The following is a 13667-nucleotide window of genomic DNA, read 5'->3' as shown; positions in this document are numbered from 1 at the left end:
TACTCATATTTAATCAAACTCATTATTATTATTATTATTATTATTATTATTCAGACAGAAAATGTGATGATGTAGTGACACATGGAGTTCCTTGTGAGATGGACCATGCACTTACCTTTTGACAGCCATAAGCAAAGTCACACTTGTACTCTCCTCGTACAAATTATGAACCCCTTTCGATCTCTCGCATCACCGACTTGTACACCGTTACCATTGGAAAATGTCAATCTTCCGAAGCGTCCCGTCAAAGATCAAAGACATATGCTTAATAATAATATCCAGTCTCTCCATCCTCTCACACCCACCCTTAACAAACCCTAATTCTCCGTATTAACACCGTCCGCCACCTCCTATTCTCAATCGCATCTCCGTTTTCGGCGACGATGATACCGTCTTTTTTACGCAGAATTTGGCTACGGTTTTGAGTAAGTATGATCATCATGAGTGGTTTTACATTGGGACTGGGTCGGAGAGTTATGATCAGAATATGCAGCACTCGTTTAACATGGCCTTTGGTGGCGCTGGGTTTGCGCTTAGCCGCTCCTTGGCTCGGGTTTTGGATTCGTGTCTGATGAGGTATCCGCATGTGTATGGAAGTGATTCTAGGCTTTATTCTTGTTTGGCTGAACTTGGTGTTGAGTTGACTGTTGAACCAGGGTTTCATCAGGTGAATAATGTTTCATTTTCACCCTTTTGCCTATGATTTTAATTATCATGTGTACGGCGACCTACTTGAGATCAGATCGAAACAATTAAACCTCGTTTAGGTAGGCTGGCTGAGCCTTAATGAGCCAGCCATGTGTATTTTGAACTTTTACTTCTTTTGGACTTCTATGCATTATTTTTACATTGCACAGTCGTGCTCGAGTCGAGCTTTGGCTTGTTAAGGTACTATGGGAGCTCGATCCGAGCTTAGACTCGTTTAAGGTTTTTTTCAAAATATATAAAAGATTAGTTAATAAATAATAAACGAGACGAGCTTGAGCCCTTGTAAGTCAAAACAAGCCGAGCTCGAGCCTAGTCAAGCTCGGGCTCGGATCGTCTAGTTTTAGCTACATAAATTGATAATTTGATTTTTTAATCTTGATTTATTTCAATTTTAATTTTAACAAATTTGTATCAATCTGGATCTTGGCGTTGACTTTTATTTCATTCTTTGCATGCCAGGTTGATGTTAGAGGTGACTTATTTGGGATCCTTGCAGCACACCCATTATCACCATTATTATCACTTCACCATTTTGACATCATAGATCCAATCTTTCCGGGTTTGACCAAGCTCGAGTCGGTCAAACATCTTTTCAAAGCGGTCAACCATGACCCAACTCGGATCCTTCAGCAAGCAGTCTGCTATGATTCTTCCAAATCGATCACAGTATCGGTTTCGTGGGGTTATGCAGTTCAGGTTTTTGAAGGCAATCAGTTACTTCCTGATCTGATTCGCGTCCAGAAAACGTTTAGCTCGTGGAGAAGAAAAGAAACCTTTTTTTCAAGCCTTCATATGTTTAATACACGGGATTATAAAAAAGACCCGTGTAAAAGCCCGGATTTGTTCTTCTTGGAAGATGTTGGTCCATATGATAACAAGTCTTATACTTTATATACAATAAAAAAGTCGACGAATTGCTCAAGAAGTAACGTGATACGGAATTTGAGTAATATTAAAGTTTTCTCACAGAAGCTTGATGCTCATACGCGACATGTATGCATACAATTTTGATTCATGGTCACTTAATTTACTCAGGAGGATTTGACCCCATGAAAATTGTGGTGATTTGTTTTTGTATTTTGTGCAGATGGGTTCACTGCGTCGTGAATGCTGTGAAATCTTACAGCCGTACGATGAAACGATGGTTATTGCTTTGAGGCGTTGTGAAACAGATGAATTGATTGCTATGGACCCATAGGATTCTTTGATGTATGGGTACTTGAGACGTGGCAGGCTCTCAATCCGTATCAGAGCACTGAGGTATTAGTTCATTTATATGACAAGTTTCCCAAACATGTCTTTTTTTTTGTTAATGATACTCCATTTTTAAAAGATAGTTACAGTTTGACTTTCAAAAGTCAAACTTGTCACTTTCTGGTACTGAGATTGTTGTTGGTCGTTTTTGGTTCTGGGAAAACAATCAACAGCTGCATTAAGTTATGTAGCAAAGGTTTGCAAGCCAAAAGAGATTGGCGATTATTATCATCAAAACTGATATCAAATTCAAATTTGGAAAGTGCTAGTTTGACTTCAGAAAGTCAAACTTTAATTTCTGATAAATTTACTTCTGTATTTGTTTCAGGTATATGATAGCTCATGAATATTATACGCGTTACAAGACAAGGGTGCGAGCTGTTATAACTCTAAACCAGTTTTAGAGATGTAGTATTCACCGGATTAGGATGTAGTTTTGGTGGTTGTCACACCTGCCCATAATGTACTATATTTGTTCGATCATTATTATGATATTAATATACAAAGTTATAGCTTTACTTCACTTGGAACGCTCAAAGCGCTCTAATGATATTAATATACAAAGTTATATCTTTTCTCAAAACATCATATACTAGTTACTACTTCAGCTCCGTATTTGTAATATTAAGCTTCACATTTTATAATTTTAACATTTAAGAGTTCAAAGTCACATACTTTGTTGTTTTTAAATCATTTATGACATGATCTGGTTTTTGACACTTGTCTGGACGATGAACATGGCCGGCCGGCTATGAAAACATTTCTTTTAGCATGATTTGAATCATAACTTTGTGATTACCATTTTGTATTTCTTGATCTTTATGCTATTACCATAATTTTTTGTTTAATTTATAACTTGGCAAACTGTTTCGGTCAGTTATTCAAGTTTATCAAGTTGTTTAAAGTCATTATGTTTACCTTTGACAAAATGGCAAAAGACGTCCTTTATGTTTGCACGGTTTTTCAATGGACATCATTTAACAAACTTAATGACATAAAACATCTTTTACGTTTCAAAACCCTATCACATTATGTCCTTTGACACTAACCCAGTTAACTTTTCTTGTTAAATCTGATCATGTGCATCCTACATGAGGGTATTTTTGTAAATTTATAAATATAATTAATAATCAAAGAAAAAAATCTCTTCTCAAAACAAAACCTCTGCCTTTCTTTTTCTCTAACATCACCACCAACCTAACAACCAACAATACTAGTTGCCGGCAACCCCCGCACCTCTAGACTACCGCCGCAGCACCACCGCACCTACGGACCTCCACCGCCGCATCTCTGGACCATCACCGCCGCACTACTTCTCTTCCTCATCCACACCACCGTCATCCGAGTGGAGATCCGCCAGAGCCACATACTACGCGGCAGCCGACCCACGCGACGTCGGCAGCGCGTGCGTTTACGACGATCTGGAAAAAGCAGGGTACGGGAAGGCGACGGCGAGGGTGTTGTTTGAGAAAGGACAGATCTGTGGCACGTGTTTTGAGGTGAAGTGGGTGGTGTGGTGGTGGTGGTGATGGATCATGAATATTTGAGGAAGAATATAATGATTAAAAAAAACTTATATTTATTTAAAGCCTAAATTTTAAGTCAATTACACAAATAATCTCTGAGGGGTAAAAAGACTAAAATGTCTCACATGAGGTGCACATGACTGACTTTAACGTGAAAAACTAACCCTTGTTAGTGAAAAGGACGAACCGTGCAACGTTTTTTGAACGTGAAGGATGTTTTCTGTCATTAAGTTTGCCAAATGACGTCCATTGAAAAACTGTGCAAACATAAAGGACGTCTTTTGCCATTTTGTTTTTATCATTTTGAGCCATAGTTTGTTTAGGTTTAAGTCTACTATAGTAGGGTTAATGGTTTGTGTAACCTGGTTTTCTATACCTACACAACTGAAAAGAGTTGATTAAAGAAAGAAAAAGAATTTACGAGTCTAAAAAATCAATACAGACATTATAAAACTTGATAACTTAAGATGATCACACTAGCAAGCACCAACCACCGCCGAGTGAGGCTAACACCTATACTTGTTGCTGCCACCATTGTCAACCGCGTCGGCCACCCCATCATGGCATCAACATTTTCTTTTACAGCCACTTGCTTTTCTCAATTATATAAATGTCAAATCCTTTTTTTTTAATTTTGAATTCTTTTTATCTAGCTCACCAACATGGGATAATTCATAGACTTGTTAAGAAAAACTGAATCCTATTTTGTTTTGAAAAAGTTCGTTTCAAGCCTTTTAAGGCCTTGAAATTGGTTGACCATCAACAAACACACACACATAAACTGAACTTAAACAAGACTTAAAAACAACTAAAAACAATCCCAATCAACAAGACTCTGAAGTAAAAACAGAAAAAACAGAGTGAGGGGAACACATGTTTGTGTTGTATCCGCTAATGAGTTTATCTACCTCCTCTCTTGTTGCATGAAACACCAAGAGTTTTAAGTTATAAGATGGAAAAAAAAGTCAAGAAATCCAAGTTATCTGTAAAACGAAAGGTATTTTTCGAATCATTTCCGGCTAGAAAGATAGATCCCGGAAATTATGGCCACCCCCGCAACCGCCACTCCAACCGTTGACAAAACTTTTGATACCGAAATTGATGCTTTTGTTGAAGGCAACTCCATAAGCTCCTTCATCTGCATCGGCCCGAGGCACAAATTAATATATTTTAGAAATCATTCATTAAACCAGTTTATTATTGTAACCGCAGAATAATAGATTTATCCAATTATTTCAGAGAAGGCAGACGACGAATCCTGTTAGATCCGTAGAAAACATTACTATAGAAGGGAGGAGGGGTAGAGGACGACCTAAATTGACGTGGGATGAAAGGATTAAGCATGATTTGATATACTTAAAACTTTCCGAGGACATGGTTGAGGATAGGAATTCATAGGAGAAGTAGAATTAAAGTTAAGGATTTTTAGGGAGAAAAGAATTCCTTAGGGCCTCTATTTACCTTATTATTTTGGTCATATTACTATTACTATTACTATTACTAGTACTAGTACTACTACTACTACTACTACTATTACCACTGTTGAACTTTGATTTCCTTTGTATTGTTTCATACATATGTACTTTAGAGCTGAGGGTCTCTCTGGAAGCCACCTCTTTATCCCTTTGGATAGAGGTACGGTGTGCCTACATCCCACCCTCCCCAGACCCTACCTATAGCTTTGCTGTTGGTGGGACTTCACTGGGTATGATTGATTGATTGATTGATTGATTGATTTCATGGGAAAGAATCACTGACCTCAACAGGCTGCTTCCAATACTTTTGCATCCCCTGAAGGTGCCCTTTACCCACAACTGCAACCACAGAACTATGTTCGCGTGCTACTTTCAGCAAGCTCGAAGACATGTACCTAAACGCAAACCATGTTACAAAAGGCACTTCATGTTCAAGGAGTTTAGGTCCCAAAAGTAAGGTATTATATAACATTTGTAAACTAATTCTAGGTAAAATGTACTACGCTACTAATCCTTGAATCCCAATAAATATGATAATAAAAAGAATTACACGTAACTTAATGATATTAAAAGCATGAACAGCCCTGTTTATGAAAATCTTTAGTTATGTACAACCAAACAAGCTCAAGATACGACGAATCAAGCTATATGTACGGTCCAAGAAACTCAACTAAAAAAACAAAAACATAAAAATAGGAATAGGAAAATGATTTACAAAATAATAATGAAGTATTTTCAGAAGGAAAAGAAAAGATAAGTGAAGCATATCACAACATAAAACAACTGAAACTAAATCTTTTTAGAAGAAACTGAGTCGTTTTGAGTTGATTAGACCTTTAGTTTTCACTTCCCAGAGGTTGTTAAATGGACGGGGAGGCAGGTTAGGTACACAGATCCATTCCTAATTCACATAGATAACTAGAAGGACATTCAATACACAATTAATTATAAGTAGGCAAGACAACTACAAGAACCGCTTAAACACTGATATTTGTTGCTTTTGAACGACTAAATGTAACATATAAGGCGTCTACGCAACCGTATAATTGCATGCCATTCTCTCTTCCACTACCTATGATTAGTACTACATATAAATGCTTACTGAAGTTCTCTGCTTAAATCTTATTTTGTATTTGAATATTATCAGATATAAAACTAATTTTTTAGGTTTTATGCATTTAAATATGCTTCAGATGGCCTCTACTTATCATTGATTGTGTAATAAATGCACCTTTACATATATGTATGTACGTAAAGCTATATTGATGTACATGTACGTGTGTTGACATATGTGTAGGTGTGTATAAAGTTAATAAAGATGAAACATGCATCAAAGAAGATACTAACTTGTCTCTTTCATGCACAAGGGTTTCCATTAGAGTAGGGAACTCCTTGCTCATCTCTTGAATTACAAGTGTCAGCATGTCCACATCATCCAATTCCTTCAACTGTTACAAGTAATAAATGCATTATTCACACAAAGCATAAATAGAAATATACAATCACCAACACTTTTTTATATAAATTTCACTTTCTCAACATTCACAATGGAAAACAGCAGCATTGATATGTGAATGAGACAAGTACCATTTCATTTAAGCGTGCAGGGCTTGGTAAGAATATTGATTGGAACATCAAGGTATATACCAGCTTTGTTTTATGCCACAATGGCATTTTTGACCATGTTCGGCGTAATGTTATCTGTTGAATAATCACATGAGCAAAAAACAGTATGTTATTTCTTAATACTATAAAATATAGATTTAAGGGAGATATATAATATTATGATCTTACGTTTACTGGACGGTCACCAAGAACCACCTTTCCGCCATACTTCATGGCCTCTTCATATCCAACACGAAACTCACTTCCAGGGAAAACCTCAAGCCTACTAGCAACCTGAAAGGACATAAGATTGGCACAACTTAAATACAATTCTCATAAAAATATCACAAGTAATAATCTTGTTTCAATAGAATAAGCATAATTAGTTATTTAATTTTGACGAGCATGAAAATAAAACAGAATTAAGAAAGCATACTAACGATACAACAGAGTGGTTTTAAATATGCCTAGACTGAAAAATGAACCTAATTATAAGCTTGATTCATTTAAGAACTGAGACATTACTTAGTAGGGATGCTCACTAACATAAATTTTGACCAAAATTGCTAACTATGGTTTCAGGAAAAACAAACTGAACGTATGAACCAATTTGTCTATGTCCAAATTCGTAAGTTTGTACTAGAAAATTTAAGATGATAAAATATGAATCATGAATATGACACTTATTCCTAAAAAGGAAATTCAAAAAACGGAAATTTTGGTTCATATGGTCGGTTCCAAGTTCCAAATCTCATCATTAAACCGCCACACTGGAACCTAACCTTGAAACAAACCATATTGATCTCAAATGAGCTGACTTGCCTCGATTTGGGCAGTTTATAAACACCCTTTTATACATTTTGTATGACCTCACTTTTCCCTTTATGTAGTTTGCATGTCTCAATCATATTTTTAAGTTGATTTTTAAACATACCAAACATTTTTCTATTAATGAACACGCGCATACATATTAAAACATTATCATTAGACGAGGACAGTTACATGAGTCGTTATTACGTATGAAATGTCAAAATCAAAATTATCTGCACCAAAAGATATTTGCACCTGTAGTTTTACCAAGTTTTAAATACAGTGATTTGATGGTATACTAAAAAACTAAGAGATAGAATATGTTTAGCACACATATGCACATAAGATCAGTCATTCAATAATTTAATTATTTTATTACAATATGCAAGTATGAACAATAATATCATACCTTAGCAAGAAACCAACTGTAAAGTATTCCAAATGTGTTGTGATTCTTCTTCCACAAGTCCACCATTTCTCCCATTGTAGGTATCTATCCAGCATAAAAATCAGTACAGTTGCAAACTAGGATCTATATTCCCACTTGTGATATTTGTGTCCCCAAAAGAATAAACAATTAATAAACCCGAATACCTTTAAATTCTGAGGAGTGAGTACAGCCACACGGTTTGAGCATAACTCCAGAAAGACAACCTGTATTCATAAAAAATATCAAATTAATCATAACTACAGCCGTTAAACAATCTGGTTCTGGTTCATCCATCAATCAAATGTAATAAGTTATAGAGAGAAGTACCTCTGGTTTCAAAAAACTGATCACGGCCTCAACTTCTTGGCAGGACTCCTACCAAAAAAATGAGAATTAATGAAAATTCTACACGTAATTGCTGGGCGTTAAGACACGTTCATTATTCAAATAAACTTTTATGTGCATTTATGATTCAATAAATAAATAAATAAAAAGTAAGTCAATCTTTAAACGCCAATATCAGAGCTACATAACAGGAGATAATTGCAATTTAAACTAAAAACATAATACAGAATTACAGATCTTCTTAACAGGACTAGGCAGTGACCTACAAATTAGCTCTCATTATAAAAATATGTGGCATTTGCTTGTAAGAAAATACAAAATTAAGAACAAATTAATGACATCTACTTTAATAAGTTAATTATAAAGTTACAATTTAAAAACAGATAAGCTATTGTGGCTCCAAAAGAAAAACTATTTTTCAGCTCCATTTTTCGTTACTGAGAAAGGAAAAAGAACAAATCAAACTGGAACTCCAGGGAAAATGTAGATGAAAACAACCAAGGGAAACAACAAGTAGTTATAGAGCATGTAATTACTAAAGAAATAACCTCAAAATGGCTCCAAAGATAATTTAATATAAATTTATAACAACACTAACATCACAACTTAAAACTGAAAGTCGAAGAGATTTACGAACTAGAGTGGTAATAGCAATTTTTCATTGCTATACCACCTTTAACTTTACCTAGAAGGCATAATGTGAAGTTCAACTATCAACTATTTAACATGCCCCTGCCTACCTCGTTGGCTGCTCATTTCAATGTGTTTTGACTCTACTAATATCTCCATATCTGTGTATTTGTTACAAAAAAAAGTACTTATTGTCCTTGAGGCAATATATCAATTGACTAAACACACGTCAACAAGTTCAACAAACTTTCAACTTCTTCAGATTCACTTTCTGAAAGGTCAGCTATTTTAATGTAACGCAGTAGAAATCCTAGGTGTTTTTCCTGAGACACAAGAGAACTTTTACCCCGATTCAATCATCAACATATGATACAAGTTAGGTTTTAAACATCAAAAGGTGTTGCAAATAATAAAGTAATGAATTACTACCATAGAAACATGCGCGGTTCCAACGAGATACACATCGCAGATTCCTCCTTCAGCAGAGGACTCACACGAGAGTTTCACCACACTCCGTAACAGCTCCTCAGGCCTTCCCTCACCTTCATCATTTTCATTTTCACATCAATCAATTTCTCATCATTAACAATCACAATTATCCGTATCAAAATAACCTAATTCTATATTCACAAATTCATTCGAACCTCTAACTTCATTCTCATTCAAATCTCGACTCTCTTCATCAACAACAACAACGCTCCGATCGTCAGAATCCATCGCCGTCGAGGATGTTCGTCGGAGTTTTGGAGGTCGCGGAGATTTTCCGGTGGAATAAGCGAACGGCCGGTGAGAGTTTGTTGCGATTGAATAGGCGTGAGTCGAGCGAGTTGACCAGGGCGCGTGACTGAATTAGAGTGAGTCCATTCATACATACGTGTATTTGTATTTGTATTTGTATTTGTATTTGTTTCACGAGAGAGAATGTGTTTGCCCGGAATTAGGCTTCCTTGTCTACAATAGTCATGTCATGTGTTGTGTAACCGTCTAACAGAATGACGCTTTTACATGAATGGTACTTGTTAAGATGCTAAATTCATTAAATAGTCCTTGTAGAAACACTACTTTGCTTTTTTCTTCTTTTTTTTTTTTTGGAAATTGCTTCTTATGCAAACAAAAAGTTACATACCATGGTATAAATTGATATCATATTTGAATTTCTATAATCACTTGTTTCTAATTTGGCTTCAAGGTGAAGAATAATAAGATGATTAAAGCAAGTGGAACTCCTATGGTTTTTTTTTAAGCTTCGAATCTTATGATCTTATGTTTAAAACTTAATTTAAAGGGGTCTCCCTACATTGATAGATTTCCTCTTTCACAAAGTTCCTGAATAAGTCAAGCCTGAAGCGATAAAACTAGTCAGAGGGTAGATACCTTATATACAAATATAGAGGGTAAATCTACTATGTTATCACCGTTCACACTTTTTATTTTTTTGAATGACTGAATTTTTTACACTTCATAGGTTTGAACCAATGATCTATTTCACACCCTACCACCCACCAAATATCTTATATACTAGTAACTAGTTTTATATTTTTATGAATTTAGTTGCTAATCTTTTATTACAACATATAAAGACTTCATATATTTTTTGCTTTTAACTTATCAACTCCGGACCATTTGTGCTATTTTGAACATTTTTAGCTTATTTATAAATGTTTATAAACTTTTGACCTTTTTTTCCTTTTAAACAATCAAAATTTATGCACCCTTCTCTTAAAAGGGATCGAACCCCGAATCTCCATATTTACATCAAATCATGTTTACCACCATACCTTTTGATCTTTTAATTTCTTTATATTATGTCTTGACCATTATAATTTTTTTATAAGAATAAGAGTTATGATAATCTTGAATTAAATATGAAAGATTAATAATTTATTAGTATATATTGTTACTTTTGTGCTAGTAACACGAAAAAATCAAATTATCTATGTGCCAGTGCCAGGACCATGTTGATGGAGTGGTCAAGATATTTTCCTTTACCTTTCCTTATGAGGGATCCCAGATTGATTCACGACTCATGTGTACCCTTGGAAATACAAACACCATTGTAAGGGGAATTCGAACTCGATTAATGGGAATAGCAAGTGTTATGACCCTTTGAAAGTAACACCACGGCCACTGCGACAAAAGCCTTTGGAAAAGAATACTATCAGTCATAACAAAGATCAATGGCTACAAATTCTTACAACATCTAAAATGGCAACAAAGTCTAGCAACAACCAAGTTTTGTTTTTATCTTTTGAATGTAACACAGACTGCACAGACCACAAACATGAAACCCTACAATCATGGTAAATTTGACCAAATACATTACACAAAATCAAGCCTCACATGGCCTAAGGTTATGATCATAACATCATAAGGTCACCAAATACTAAAAATCATCTTAGACAGTTGACCAGTTTCCACAAAGTCAAACGTTGAAAAACTGTTCCAAGGATATCAATCAATCAATCAATCATGCCCAGTAAAATCCCACCGACAGCAAAGCTATAAGTAGGGTCTGGGGAGGGTGGGATGTAGGCACACCGTACCTCTATCCAAAGGAATAAAGAGGTGGCTTCCAGAGAGACCCTCGGCTCTAAGTACATGTGTATGAAGCAAAATAAAGGAAATCAAAGTTTAACAGTTATATAAAAACTACTACTAATTATAATAATATTAATATTAATAATAAGATCACAGTTTAACAGCTATATAAAAGCTAATAATTATTATAATAATAATAATAATAATATATGTAAGGGAAATACCATTATGGTATGTGACCTAAATAAGTTAAGTCTAAGCCCTAAGGTATTCAATTCTCTCTAAAAATCCTTAACTTTAATTCTACTTCTCCACGAATTCCTATCCTCAACCATGTCCTCGGAGAGGTTTAGGTCTATCAAATCATGCCTAATCCTCTCATCCCAAGTCAAATCATGCCTGTTCCAAGGATGAAGAACTGAAAACATTAGACGTGATTCGCTCGGTTTTTATGGTTGAGACGTAAAGCTGATACTTGATGAACCTCTGTATGGATTTAAGTAAAACAGTTTGAATTAGTATGATATATAATGACATGAATAATTTATGTTAATTAAAAATAAAAAATGGCGCGCGTACCGATAATTGAGTAACAATTTCTCGACTTGAGTCTATGTGCCAATCGGGCTCCAGCTGTCGAACAAAAGACGTTCGTCCCATATCTGTGCTGCAGAAAAGTACCTACAATTGCCCACAAATAGCTAATAAGCAGGTGCCAATTTAATTTTAACCCATTTATTTAAGTAGTACTTCACGGATAATATGAAACGGGTTGAATGTTGCCTAATGTGTATTCGTATCCTGTCTGAAACGAGGTACAATTTTAACTTTTGAAAGTCAAATGGCCTGCTCTTTGACTTCAAATGCGTTAAGAGTTTGACCTACAGGATTCAAAAAGTCAGCTCGGGTTATTAATTGGTTTTTACCTTGTCTTTGACCAAGCCACCGGATGTAAATATCCCAGCATTTTCCAATGCCACTAAAACATTTTTCTGCAAATAAAAAACAGCAACAAATACTTGTTAACGTGATTTTTCCTCAATATTATATATAATTTATGTATATTTTGTAACTTCATCTAATGATAGTCATATGCTTCAAAAGAAACTAGTGGTTCATTTGAATAAAGTGTTTTCCTTTCTTCTTGCATCAGGCCGACATGTTCAAGGATATATTATAATAAATCAATATAAAATAAGCAAAAATACGCATACTTCGCTTTCATCATCCAGAACTGTTTCCATGAGATAAAGGTCACAAAACTTTGTGATTTCCAGCAGAGCATCCAAAACAGAGGATTTCACAGTTGCTTGCTTCTACAAAACAAAATTAGGCGGACAAGTCAACCAAAAATAGCAATAAGTAGAATTTGCAAAATAAACGGGCATGTTGAAATGGGTAACGGGTCAAAGCAGGCAACTTTTAAAAGGGTAGGGTTGGATTAACCCAGAACACGTTTTCTACAATTATCTTTGTAAGATATCGGGAATAAATTATTTTTATTGATAAAATTATTAATACAATTACTTTGAACTATTTCAATGTATTTTTTTTGCGATTAGAGATGCAATATGAGCCGTCTGAGAGAAAATGGGTCGAAATTGACGAATGTGTAACATAGAGAGTAAGGGAGGAAACAATGCAAGCACCTGAAGGTCTTGTGGAGTGTTTTCTTCTAGTATAACGCCAAGCAAGCAGCAAGTTACCTTGACAAAAACGATGAAAAATGATTTCAAAGTAAGGATTTTTTTATGCATTCCTACTTGTTTATGTTGAATATTGATAGAAATTATAAGATAGAAATACCTTTCTTCCATGGGTTAATCTTTGTCTGACTATCTGAGCTGAAAGAAGTCAGGGTGTGGTGTTGAATCTTGAGAAGTTGTTGAAGAAGAAAAGTCTCCATGTAAAAATGAGTATTAAATCATTTCAACACTTGCAGGTGATAGATAAATCATTGTACCTGGGTCTGGGAGTTTCTTCAACACCTGTAAAAACTCTTCCTTTGAGTAATCGCCCATCACAGACAGATTCATTTCATCAACAATTGTTTGCTGGCTGAAGCTTCAATCAACAGGATGGCTGGGTTGGCTTTTCCACGGATAATTAATTAACCTAAACCCAATCAAAACAAAACTCACTAAATTAGGGCTAATATGGATCCATGGTATTTGGGGTTTTTCTACAGGACTTTGTTTTATAAAAGATTTACGTTACCCATTCTAAAGTCGTTAAAGTTATATAATTTAAGGTAAATTTGTAGAAAACCATCAAAATTACCTCTTCAGTCCATTCTCTATTATATGGATGAGTTACAAGAACAAAAGTAAATCCTTAAATATAGGG

General features: G+C 35.1%; 3 protein-coding genes across 4 annotated transcripts; 1 reads left to right on the top strand and 2 right to left on the bottom strand.

Annotated features, from left to right (window-relative positions):
• Positions 1 to 387: 387 nt before the first annotated feature.
• LOC143570050 (uncharacterized) lies at positions 388 to 2246 on the top strand. The gene is made up of 4 exons (XM_077055809.1): positions 388 to 667; positions 1168 to 1701; positions 1796 to 1923; positions 2168 to 2246. Exons 1-3 carry the CDS (start codon positions 488 to 490, stop codon positions 1904 to 1906), a joined length of 825 nt encoding a protein of 274 aa, XP_076911924.1. The 5' UTR covers positions 388 to 487; the 3' UTR covers positions 1907 to 1923; positions 2168 to 2246.
• Positions 2247 to 4222: 1976 nt separating this feature from the next.
• Positions 4223 to 9673, bottom strand: LOC143570049 (uncharacterized). 2 transcript variants are annotated; one of them, XM_077055808.1, is made up of 10 exons: positions 9435 to 9673; positions 9213 to 9320; positions 8136 to 8183; positions 7973 to 8032; positions 7788 to 7871; positions 6758 to 6862; positions 6551 to 6664; positions 6311 to 6411; positions 5247 to 5358; positions 4223 to 4626 (listed from the first exon to the last, which is right to left on the bottom strand). In XM_077055808.1, the coding sequence occupies exons 1-10, from the start codon at positions 9498 to 9500 to the stop codon at positions 4498 to 4500; spliced, it is 927 nt and encodes a 308-aa protein (XP_076911923.1). In that variant the 5' UTR covers positions 9501 to 9673; the 3' UTR covers positions 4223 to 4497. The 2 variants fall into 2 exon arrangements, with proteins under 2 accessions (XP_076911923.1, XP_076911922.1); XM_077055807.1 differs by having other exon boundaries at positions 4224 to 4626; positions 9213 to 9325; positions 9428 to 9673.
• Positions 9674 to 10970: 1297 nt separating this feature from the next.
• On the bottom strand, positions 10971 to 13215 carry LOC143570048 (peroxisome biogenesis protein 22-like). The gene is made up of 7 exons (XM_077055806.1): positions 13128 to 13215; positions 12971 to 13027; positions 12536 to 12637; positions 12248 to 12313; positions 11901 to 12002; positions 11721 to 11807; positions 10971 to 11220 (listed from the first exon to the last, which is right to left on the bottom strand). Exons 3-7 carry the CDS (start codon positions 12563 to 12565, stop codon positions 11206 to 11208), a joined length of 300 nt encoding a protein of 99 aa, XP_076911921.1. The 5' UTR covers positions 12566 to 12637; positions 12971 to 13027; positions 13128 to 13215; the 3' UTR covers positions 10971 to 11205.
• Between the last annotated feature and the right edge of the window lie 452 nt (positions 13216 to 13667).

This window comes from Bidens hawaiensis, unplaced genomic scaffold (assembly GCF_021521415.1).
Source record: "Bidens hawaiensis isolate Kalapana, Puna unplaced genomic scaffold, B.hawaiensis_p1.1 tig00024819_1, whole genome shotgun sequence".
Lineage (NCBI taxonomy): Eukaryota > Viridiplantae > Streptophyta > Magnoliopsida > Asterales > Asteraceae > Bidens > Bidens hawaiensis.
The sequence above is the reverse complement of the archived record's forward strand: the minus strand, read 5'-3'. Positions and strand labels throughout refer to the sequence as shown.

Coding starts and splice junctions, on each gene's coding strand:
- LOC143570049 (XM_077055807.1), bottom strand. CDS start 9,500: ATGGATTCTGACGATCGGAGCGTTGTTGTTGTTGATGAAGAGAGTCGA. Junction 7,872..7,972: donor TCACTCCTCAGAATTTAAAG/GTATTCGGGTTT, acceptor TATGCTGGATAG/ATACCTACAATGGGAGAAAT. Junction 6,863..7,787: donor ACAGTTGGTTTCTTGCTAAG/GTATGATATTAT, acceptor ATGTCCTTTCAG/GTTGCTAGTAGGCTTGAGGT.
- LOC143570050 (XM_077055809.1), top strand. CDS start 488: ATGCAGCACTCGTTTAACATGGCCTTTGGTGGCGCTGGGTTTGCGCTT. Junction 668..1,167: donor TTGAACCAGGGTTTCATCAG/GTGAATAATGTT, acceptor TTTGCATGCCAG/GTTGATGTTAGAGGTGACTT. Junction 1,702..1,795: donor TTGATGCTCATACGCGACAT/GTATGCATACAA, acceptor TATTTTGTGCAG/ATGGGTTCACTGCGTCGTGA.
- LOC143570048 (XM_077055806.1), bottom strand. CDS start 12,565: ATGGAAACAGTTCTGGATGATGAAAGCGAA. Junction 12,314..12,535: donor TTCTGGATGATGAAAGCGAA/GTATGCGTATTT, acceptor TTTTATTTGCAG/AAAAATGTTTTAGTGGCATT. Junction 11,808..11,900: donor AAATTGTTACTCAATTATCG/GTACGCGCGCCA, acceptor AAATCCATACAG/AGGTTCATCAAGTATCAGCT.